Source organism: Orbicella faveolata, unplaced genomic scaffold, assembly GCF_042242905.1.
Source record: "Orbicella faveolata isolate gen_17 unplaced genomic scaffold, um_ofav_v1 contig_3, whole genome shotgun sequence".
Classification (NCBI taxonomy): domain Eukaryota; kingdom Metazoa; phylum Cnidaria; class Anthozoa; order Scleractinia; family Merulinidae; genus Orbicella; species Orbicella faveolata.
The window spans coordinates 6,079,790-6,091,375 of NW_028301558.1; the positions used below are offsets into that span (position 1 = coordinate 6,079,790).

The 11,586-nt window shown below is 37.6% G+C and overlaps 1 protein-coding gene and 1 long non-coding RNA gene across 2 annotated transcripts; one reads left to right on the forward strand and one right to left on the reverse strand.

Moving 5' to 3' along the window:
- Positions 1 to 2,185: 2,185 nt before the first annotated feature.
- LOC149106188 (uncharacterized) lies at positions 2,186 to 5,568 on the reverse strand. Its single transcript, XR_016209952.1, has 2 exons — positions 5,334 to 5,568; positions 2,186 to 2,745 (listed from the first exon to the last, which is right to left on the reverse strand). It is a non-coding gene; the product is annotated as an uncharacterized LOC149106188 (long non-coding RNA).
- Positions 5,569 to 5,647: 79 nt separating this feature from the next.
- LOC110068185 (uncharacterized) lies at positions 5,648 to 11,518 on the forward strand. Its single transcript, XM_020775565.2, has 5 exons — positions 5,648 to 5,889; positions 6,153 to 6,341; positions 8,546 to 8,689; positions 10,002 to 10,195; positions 10,824 to 11,518. Exons 1-5 carry the CDS (start codon positions 5,712 to 5,714, stop codon positions 10,947 to 10,949), a joined length of 831 nt encoding a protein of 276 aa, XP_020631224.1. The 5' UTR covers positions 5,648 to 5,711; the 3' UTR covers positions 10,950 to 11,518.
- The last annotated feature ends 68 nt before the right edge of the window (positions 11,519 to 11,586 follow it).

Consider the following 11,586-nt stretch of genomic DNA (forward strand, 5'->3'; position numbering starts at 1 on the left):
AATCTTTTTGTTTTTTTGTTGTTTTTTTTTTTGTATCGTGTTGGTTTTCTTTGCAGTCCTCTTGAACAGTGTCCAAATTTTTCAGAAGACCATCCAAATACATGTAACTGAAATTTCTTCACAATTTTTTTAGTTTCGTCGGAGAAACTCCTGTGTATAATTTCGAGGTTTATTTTATGTGATCTCATTCAGCAAAAGGCTGACAGTTGCCATGGGGTAAGCTAGCCACAAAGAGCCTTCGCCCGTAAATTGTTGATGGCATGAATTTTCGAAGAAAATTTCAAATTTTGGACCAGTTTAGCTTGCGTTATCCCTGTTTAAAACATTAAAGCCACAAGTCTCGCTGTATCTTAGGAAAGTCAAATGGCAAATTACAAGTAAGATCGGCAGTCGTAAGTCATACTATTCAATTATAATGGGAGATCTATTTATATCTCTTATTTTCCAAAATGTAGAATTTAAACTGTGTTTGGGACTGCGAGCGGTCACAGATTACTCTTGGAGGATCCTCTATAATAAATAGTAATAAAGACAAAGCTGAAAAAATTGTCCGAAAAATAAATTTAATTCATGATTGGCCGAGTACAATTTGTGGTGATTTTCACGTGAAGATTGCGTGAACATCACATGCTACGCACGCGTGTCCTGTAGGCGTGTGCTACGTGAAGTTTACATATTTTATCCAATCATGGCCGCGAGAAAAAATTCCGAGGGATATCTGTACTCCTTTCTTTCGTTGTTTGTCCCCTACTGAGTAGAGTTAAATAATAATAGTAGTTTCTGTCTCTTTGTTAGAGCATTAAATGTCCCTGGAAAAGTGTACCTGGAATTGCATGCATATATTACCTTTATACCTGGGTTATTTTTCAAGGGAAAGAGGAGGGCATGAAATACAAAACATAGAAGAATTTTTCATTTAGAAGTAACAGTTTATCAGAAATAGAAATCGCCAGCAAATAGAACTCAGTTGGGCCAACTGAGCTCTGTTTACAGTAGTTTCCTGCAATGAAATTTGAATTCCCACTCCGGGAGGGGGAGGGTACAGAGTAACTTGCCTTATTATAAGTATAAATGGGTAACGGCAACCTGTTATAGAAACCTGGAAAAATGTGAGATGACCCCTACAGTAGACAAGCATCCCATTAGAGGAGGGTGGAGGGGGGACAATACCCCAACTCACATTAACTAATGGTAAGCCCAGACCATGATGAGCCAGTTATGCTCCACCAGTCTGGTTGACTTGAAAACGTTCCCCAAGCTGAAGTCCTCACTCAAGACTCATTTACCAAGAATTATGACAACTGGACAGTAAGAATTTATTTCTTTGTTTTGCCCTTAGTACACCCACTCTACATAATATTGCAAAATATGGGCACCTTGGTAAGATGCCAAAAAGTTCACTGTTATAACAATGATGCAATAAAACAATATTTCTAGTAGAATGGAAAACGTAAATAAAACAAAACAGGCAGCATGACCAACTTCATTTGCCGTTAATTCATTCAGGCCTCATTTGGCTAGAATATCTGCAAATTTGAATAAAAATTTATTACTTTATCAGTGATTTAACCTTTGAGCGAGGTCTCTTTGATCTTTCCTAGATAAGCAGGGGAAAGAGGAAGGCTGCTATCTAGCAAAGGTCGAAGTGACTCTGCTCACATAGTATCAGTAATTACAAGATCATTACAATATCTGACAAAATCTGCTTTCAAGCCTATCACAGGGTATGCATAGATGGTGATCATATAGTTAGAAACAAAACAGGCAGCACCTGTACCCAGACCTCCGCCATTTCTGAACACACGCACGAGACCGGCCACTATCCTATCTGGAGTGAGGTCAAGTTTATTGATCGAGATCCTCACTGGTACACATGTAGGGTCAAGGAAGCTATTCACATAAGACCTCACCCTAATAACATCAACAGGGATAGTGGAATTGAAATTCCTGAGGCATGGATGCCCATGATCAAAAAACACAACAACAGGAGAACGGTACAACAGTGGACCACTGAGGGAACAGCTACTCGTCGGAACAATGGAACAATAGGAGGATCAAAATGCACCAATCACAGCCGACCTTTGTGATATAAATGATACCGTGCAATCAGTCGACCTTATCGCCTGAAGAAGACTAGCAGTAAGCAGTCGAAACGTCGCGATCTACATCTCAAGTGACTACATCGTGAGACAAACGATAATACACTTTATTATTTCATCCACCACAATGAATAACAACAACCTTTTCCTCAATATAGTTAGATTATATTTTTTAGCAATTTCAAACTAACTTGGTAATCTTCATCTACAATATATATACTGTGTTTTCCATAAAAAAAAGTACTAGGTACTTTCTTTTAATTCTAATCTTAGAATTCAAGTATTTTGCTCCTAAACTAATTAAATTTGCCATAAATGATGGCTAGGGAAATGACAATGGTGACCCCCCTTTTTTATTAATTTTTGAATAGCCTAGACTTGATTGCTAATTGTGCAAAGTTTGGGAAAAGTTAAATACTTCTTTCTTTTCAAAGAAGTTACCTGAAATACCACATACACAAGCACAGTTAACATTAACTGTTTACTTATTGTTTTTAACCTCCTTTACATTGGAACTTGTCCAAATCATGAGTATCACAGACAGACAGCAATCTTCTTAGAAAAGGTTCTTCTGGTGCAAGTAATAAAATCTACACTTTCAAGAGAAAGCAAATGATTGACAGTCAGTCCTGTCTTCAATGAGGACCTGCAAAAGAAAAGAAAAAACATGAGCTTGAAAATTCAGTCTAAGAAAATTGGTATTCTTTACCTACATTTAAAAATCAGATCAAAAGGAGCCCACACATCTAGTAACTAAGATAGATGAACCTCAGAATTTTTCACAGTTTTTCAATTTTTTACACATTATTGTGCTAACAGCAATATACAGTCAAAGCTCTCCTTGTGACCACTCTCATAAGCAACCAGCTCTAGTTACAGCTACCTTTGTGAAAGCCTGTTTGAACTGTAACTTTGTAACGAAAAGCTCTCGTAAGCAACCACAACCACTTTTGAGATTACCCAGCTGGACTTTTCCTTTGTTTTTAAGCTCTTGTAAGCAACTACTCAGAGTCTTTTACATATAAATCAACACTTTAATGAAACTGCACATTGTGCTAATGGTTTGTTGATAAAGATCTTGTACAGTGCAGTATTGTAAAAATTGAATGTAAAGTTTAGCCGTGACTATATCAGATATCAAGATGCTTATTAAACATCGATTTCTTTTGTATTTTCTTTATGAATTATTAATGAGCTTCTGAAACTCTCGTAAGGGACCACCATCTATTGTATTACCATGTGGTCGCTTAAGAGATCTCATCCTTGTAAGCGACCAGCACTTGTTAGGACCACTTTTTCGAATATCCAAGGTCTCTTAGAAGTACTTAGTCAATTTCAGTCTCATTTATCACTAAGGTCAATTAGCAAACTCTCTAGTGCTGCTTCTTTGATGTCTGACAGCGTGACATCGGCAAATGGGTCAGTCGCCCGAGGACACTTTTTTTGGAGGGGGGAGGGGGTGGCACATATTTGAGGCTGGGTGCTTATTTAACTTTTCCTACCTACAAGGTGGGCGCTTATTCGAGCTGGTGCTTCTTCAAAGTTGGGTACTTAATTGAATAAATATGCAGTATTAGCATTGACACACCCTGTAGGAAAGCATGCACTAAAAGCTGTACTTCTATAAATTCATAAATACGCAGAGGAGCAATTATGCTGTTGATATCATGATGATGCAAGTAAAATAATTTATATGATTCATCTGATTTCTGTGATTTTCTAGCATTTTGTAAATGAAATGGAGAACATTAATTTTGCTGTCTTCCAACTAAGAAGAATACTCAAGTCAGACAAGAGAAAAAATAGTTTGTTCAGTTGCAGATCATTTTTGGCACTGTACAGTTAATGTCACAGCCATCAAATGAATTGAAATTAAGGTACAATTTAGATAAATGTTGCATTTGAGTTTGAGTTTGGAATGGCTTCATGCTTCATAACAACCTCTGATTCAAATAGAGTAGTTGAATTGAATTGAATTGAATTTGGGGAGACCATAATTTTGTGAACGATAATATTGAGAGAAAAGTAAATTCAGTCACAAGATTTTCTCTATTATATAGAATGCTTTTGTCATGTTAAATTAAATTTGCAAGAGCGAAATCTCACATCTCTTAAAAATTGGGCTATAATTATCAGGAAGAAAACAGTAAGTATCAATTACTGCTATTTACAACAACTCATTGCTGCAGTTACGTTTCTCATGGACTGAAAGCTAAAAGACATGCTTTTTATCTATGCCATCAACTGCCATGCTTGGCTGCAAGTGACTGAGAGGCGAAGTGAAGAATAATTCCCAGGCTATTACTCCCAGGGGGTCATGGGGGTAATAATAAAGATTATCTTATCTTATGGTGAAAGCGCAGACATGAAGGGACTTGTCCCTGTGACTGTTTGCACAGACTAGTTATAGGGACTTGTCCCCTCCCCCATGCCAGCCTTAACTTTATGCAACAAAGTGTGGTTTAAATCAATTTGTCAATTATTAGAGTAATACCGGCCAGAGTACTAAAATGAAAATGTGACAGACTTACAAGCATCAAAGCATTCACAAGACTTACAAGTACTTTCTTACAGTCACAGACATAATTTGCCCTTTTATATTATGACCATTTTGGGATCCAGGAGTTATTTAAAAGTGAATTTAAATAAATGATGTTATTTGTTGGTTGTCGGTATTAAGAGTACCTCTCTAGCTATCAACTAGTCAAGAATGCTTGTTTACATCAATATTTAATATTTCAATTATCATGAAAATAATTTTATGATTTTGCCTTCTGTGACTTTTCATATCTGTGAAAATTATAGCATTTTGCTCGAAAATGAATTTCAACTTTGCGCCCAAACTAAGCTTCTTAAGCCTGCAAGAATAGATTAATTATTTCCGACAAATCGGAAATAGTATTAAGACTACTAAAACCCACTAGTAGTATACATTTTGTACGGAGTACGGGAAGAAACATACCAAAGGCTTGCCTGCCAGTGTTAACGATGTAGCTTGTCAGGGTGTTTTTTGAGTAGTTTATGAGCTTAGTCGACGTTTTGCAACATTGGCAAGGCACAGGCAGGTATGTTACAATAATTGAAGCCCGTTTATTCCGGATCGATCACCATAATATTAACGCAGTGAAAAACAACTTGGTGCAACTCGCAAACAGACAAGGGAAAGGGGCAAATGAGCTTGGAAATCATCCATAAGAAAGGTTGACGCATAAAAAAATTCAGCAAAGAACTCACCAACGTCACTTGTAGAATTCCACCACGGATAACGGGGAAATAACCTGATGTAAACGCACGATCAGGCAAGTTTGAACAGAAACCGAAACCGTAATAGACGTAATACAGCCGCCATCTTAAAATTCAGTTTGTTGCTATGACGTCACCACTCAAGAACAAAAGATTTCCGAGTTTAGCTCAGGGCAAGTTCAGGCGAGAACAGCGTCCTCTGGACCTTCGTGACAAATATTTTCCCTCGCAGGAATATTCGATTCCGAACAGCCAATCATAAACAATTAGTTATGAAAACACACCAATCAACAGCTGAATAATTTTCCAGTCATAACGCGCTAGGAATCAAAGTGAATTTCAATTTAATTGTGTCTTGCGTCGAATGCGATGGCCTCTGAAAGTTCTGTGGAAATTTTTCTGGCCAAAATCGGCCTTCAAACCTACCACACAAGGTTTGAAAGTCAAGGATATGACACAGTTTTTGACTTGTGTCTCCTAGAAGAGGAGGACTTGGACCTTTTAAATATCAGGGAACCGAGTGACAGGTCTAAAATCTTAGAAGCTGGTAAGTATATTTTTTTCTTTAAGAAATTTGCCGACTTTGCTGCATGTCTGTATTGATAAATATTTACGGAACATTGCAAGTCCACTTTTTATACGGCGATTGCTCGATAATATGAACGGATGATCTCCGTCAACGATACAACTTGATCTACCCAAAGGTTAAGGCACAATTTTACCAATTTCAATGTAATTTCCGTCTTTAATGTCAAACTGTCATGATAAATAATTCAATTCATAATGTTGATTTTTCTTTCCTCCGTCCAGCTGCTGTGTTAGACATCGGAGAATGGTTAAAGCATCTTGGCCTCGAATCGGAAGGCTGTTATTTGGAAAGATTCAGAACCGAAGGAATTAACACAATCAGAGATCTAAAAAGCAGAGAATTCACTGATGAGCTTCTGGATTCTTTAGAAATAATGATTCCTGGGCACAGAAAAAGAGTAAAGTGGTCAGGTAATTGCGATTTAATTTAACTCAGTACTAACTCAACATATTGAAAATATTTTTAATTTGGGTTTAATTTAGCTCTTACTAGCAAACTCCTGAAAATAAAAATGTCTTCAGGAAATTTACGGTATTGTATTTTGAACTTCGATGTTTCCACTGCAAGTTTTATTGAGTTCAGCCACTGAAGTTCGAGAAGTTACGTTCAAGAATAATATTCGAGCAGTAAATGCCTCCGTAAACTCCAGTAATGGAACTAACGTATCAGTTTTGCAACAGTATTGCCAAGGAAAATGTTTGTTTTACTTAAAACTTGAGGGATATTACCCCAGTAACGCTTGATCGAAGACAAAATTCCCGTTCGCTAAATTCAAACGGGGACTACCCTAAATAAAGCTCGAATCTTTTCTAGCAAGTTGCGGCTTCATTTCGAACCATAAAGGTTTTATTTATGTTAAACATTAGTGCGAGAGTAAACCATTTCAATGCAAAAAGACAAGTGGTCCTTGGTTTCTCTCTATTACAGTCACGCTTTAACGATTTTAATGAACACAGCCTCTACAGCAGAAAATTTCTTGTCCCTCGGCCACATTAAACTATATCTTTGTAGACGATACCTTTACAGGAAAAAAAGAAATAACACAAACAGTTTGGAACTAATTTTTATTTACATCGTCAAGGCCCCTGATAAATTTGCGATTTCCTGTAGACCCCGTTTCACTAGCTATCCGGCATTCAATCTCGGCTTGCACTGCTAGTTCAACGTTGTTCTTTTAAACGTCGTGCGTTCTTGGGCTAAGAAAGAGTTCTGATTTGCAACTAAAGCGACGAATGTATATGTCAATTATAGGGAAATTATTTCTCTGACGAAACAAAAACAATACCGTCAAAGTTAACATTTATTTTTGTGTTCGAAGCACAACATGTGTGGAATACTGACTGAAAATCACAACCGTTTTCAATTTCGTGTGCATGTTTTTACTGTATTTACCCTTATTTTTCCTCGTAGATTAATAACATCATGGAAACTGATAACTTCGATAAGGATTTGGCTGTTTTGTGTCTTTAGAAAATTGCTAAGTTGTGGGAGAACGAAAATGGACGTTCGCGCATTATTTCGCCACTTTACTTGGAAGTTACGGGTTTTCTCATCTCGCGTGATTTTCCTACAAGTGTTTAGCCAGCTCATTTGATCACTTTTAGGGTTTGTTCTCCCTTATAATACTTGTCTCCTTCTAGATAGAGTTTCGTCAACCAATTTCTGGGTTAATTGCTGTCTGAAAAAATGAGTAAGGAACGCTTTCATGAATTTTTTCATGAAAGCTTATAAACCTTCTCAGCGGTTGTACCGTGCTTACTCGAACTCAAGAATCAAGATGATAACGTCACAATCAATTTGAGTTCTTCTTTCTGTGTATCTTCTTTGCTAACAAGTCATCGAAGACATTTGTCGTCTGATTAGCCTGGTAAATGACGAATTTCTGTCCTGAAAAAGACGAACTGAATTTTAAATTCTACAGTCCATGTTGCACATGTCGTCATGTGGAATTCTTTTAGTCTCTTCTATAGCTCAACTATATGAAAATTTATTTTCTCAGTTTTGATAATTTTAGAGTAAATTCCTGGGTCTGTTTTAACAATTGTCTTTTTTTTACAAATCTAAGGATTTTTTTTTCTAATTTGTGCTTTCTTATTCGAATCTTCTTTACGTTTTAAGATTGTATTCCTTTGTTCTTAATCACGTGTCATAAAAAAACTCTTTTCATTTTGGACCTTGTTCATACGGTTCCTCGCATGTTAACTGTAGTCACAAGTGTTCTGTTGTCTGTATACATCATAAGTTATTTCTTAATATGTAAGAAAAGTCTCTGTATTAGATATTCTTTCTGGTAATGATAGGCCAACTAGAGTAAAATGCTTAAGTGGCTTAGTTCATCTAAATATTCTAAATATACGTTGCAGAACTAGATATTGAAACGTCTTTGTATAAAACTTTAAGGTAAAAAGCTGTTAAAATTATGAGGCTACACGTTTTCGATCTGTTTGATCATCATCAGAGATCATCACTCTGATGATCACTCTGATGATGATCAAACAGATCGAAAACGTTTAGCCTCATAATTTTAACAGCTTTTTACCTTAAAGTTTTATATTTTACTTTTATCGGCGAAATGTGCATGTGAAACGTCTTTGTTTCTCTCATAACACTTCAGCAACGTTCCTCAAATGGCACTTGGCACAAGAACCGGACACCAGACAGGTGGTTCTTGGATACTGGGGGCAACCCCCAGAAATTGAAAATAACGAATACCCCTTCCTGTGCGTACCTGGGTATCTTAAATCTGACATTGGAGATGGTATGTATAAGTGTACTGTTGTGACTATATACCCTTTGGCCAGGGTTAAAAAGAAACCTTTACACAGCCACTGAGCCAGCCAACCAACCAGCCAGTCAATCAGTCAGTCAGTCAGTCATTCAGTGCAGTCAGTCAGTCAGTCAGTCAGTCATTCACTGCAGTCAGTCAGTCAGTCATTCAGTGCAGTCAGTCAGTCAGCCAGTCAGCCAGTCAGCCAGTCAGCCAGCCAGTCAGCCAGCCAGTCAGTCAGTCAGTCAGCCAGCCATTCATCCATGCATCCATGCATCCATGCATCCATCCATCCATCCATTCATTCATTCATTCATTCATTCATTCATTCATTCATTCACTTATTCGGTCAGTCAGTCAGTCACTCAGTCACTCAGTCAATCAGCCAGTCGGAGAGTCTGTCAGTCTTACAGTCAGTCAGTTAGTCACTCACTCAGCCAGTCAGCCAGTCAGTTAGTCAGATCACCATGCAGACGATCAGTTTATAGTTAGCCACTGTCAGGCAGTCAGGCAGTCTAACAATGAATAGTTTGAATCATTCAGTTCATTAGTCAGCTAAATTGCCAATTGACAGACGGGCAGAAGGTCAAACAGTCTGAATGTTGTTGAGCAAGTATTGTAATTTAGTAAGGCACTTAGATTCTGACAACCTGATCACATAAATGGTGCCATTCTGTCAAATGTAACTGGTCAGTATACCGTAATCACCTGCCAGCTGGTCAGGTGTTATTGTGGAGGGGCACTGGTCAAGACACTTTCTGTCTACTGGTGAACTGCCAGACTGATTAAGGTACTTAAAAACAATATTAGTGGAAGAAGGGGGCGGAAGTGATACTTCTATTTGCTTCATTTGACAAGAAAGTGAGTGTTATTTCGACGCAGATAATGTTGAAAAGCGCAAATTTTGCGAGACTATTGTCCCTTCATTAGTGGGAATATTCTTTACCTGATGAACCGGGAGTTAAAACTTGGGAGGTGGGTTACTTTGGTCCGAGCACATACTTGACCATTTTTTACTGTGATCGGTAATTTGTTACAATTTATGAGCAAATTATAAAATACAGCATTTCAGAGAACACTCAGCCTATGTGAACTCAATCTATTCATTGGCGCTATGACGACGTAACAACTTTCAAAGTACTCTATTTCTCAGGTTACGCTTTGATTGGCTGGTAAGAATCGGAAGCTGTTGATTAAGTGAGATTCGCTCGAGTACCGGCGGCGAAGATAAAATGATAAAAATACGGTACGAAAGTGTTCTTTTGTTAATCTTCACTGGTTGATGTTGGTTTCTGTTTTTCAGACGCTCGCTCATCAGAACTGATTCATTTTATTGTGGACTCTGGTAGTGACGTTGTAACTGTATCAGAAAGTCTAATAGCTGAGTTACAGCTGGAATATCTACGTAATATCGAGAGTAGGGGCGCTCACGCCGCTGTAGATAAGCCTCTCTACAATGGTGTTATCAAACTCGGAACAGAGGAGCTCCGTGTTGAGGTAGGATGATAAATAAATAAATAAATAAATAAATAAACTCTCCAGTTATGCCTTTTGTGTTATGTTCCGCTAAGTAACTCATTTCTCGCAGCGATTGTAAGTTAGACGGAATTTACAATGCAATATATTCCATTTTCGACTCCATATTCAGTGTCCGAAAGACCGGTTTAGGGTTCCACTGTTTAGGCTCCAGAGAAAGAGGCTCTATTCATCCCTTTGGGCTCAGAAGGAGCCGGCAACAATCAACCGGCCTAACGCTCCTGTTCTAAGAGGAGAAACGCCTAATACTCCGCGCGTTGGATGCCCCAAAGCAAAACCTTCAGTGCCCAAGAGTAATAAAAAGTGGCCCCTTCTTCAGTAGAAATAGGGGGAGAGAGAGAGAGAGAGAGAGAGAGAGAGAGAGAGAGAGAGAGAGAGAGAGAGAGAGAGAGAGAGATAGAGAGCTGGGAAAGCGAGAACACGCGCGAGGATTCCAACTCGTCCCCTATTTACTCAAGAACCTGCTCCTCAGGCTACCCCCATAGGGATGTTGACGAGAATCTTTCTCCCAAACTGAAATTAATTTTGATTTTCAGGAATCATTCTTCGGTAAAGGCTGATTGTACCTTCTGTTGTCTATTTTTCTCAGGTGATGCCCGAAGTGGTTAACTCTGTTGGCAATGTAGTGATGCGACAGTTCAAACATTATATCAGTCAAAAATGGCATCGGTGGCTGAAAGAGGAGAAATCACTTGAAGAAGAAGAAACAGATTGACTGCTATGAATACTGTGCAATTAATCAATGAATTATGATGTGACACACAATTGAATCTCGTCACTATCAGCATGGAATTTTTTAAAATAAGTGTACATAGTTTTTTTCAAACAAACAATGCCGCTGAAATTTTAATTTCAAAATGTATTTAAGTTGTTTTAGTTAAAGTTATTTCTAGAAAAAAAATCATAGGTATATTTTTTTATGGAGATATTGTTTATGAGGGCCCGCCCGAAGAATGTGAAGTGATAAAAGTTCATTGGTCGTTGACAAGGGTTGCACGAATTCGTGCAGTCAGACTGCATAATTTTGTCTCGTTCTGAAATTTCTGCCAATTTTCCTGCATTCCTGCATTAGACACTGCAATAAAAATACAGCATAAATATAATGGAGCAGAAAGAGTTAAAAATAACATTTATAATTTTTAATTTAAAATGATATCCGAAGTGCAGACATACAAATACTGTTCCATAATTTATTCCACAATGTTTATATTTTTAATTTTTTATTGCATAATTTATTCCACAAGTTTTTATTTATGTTGGTAAATAAAGTTTTGGTTTTCTATATTCTTGGCTTTATTTGTTTGGGGGTAATTTATGAGCATGCGATGACTATGTTAAATTCATGGGAGGGG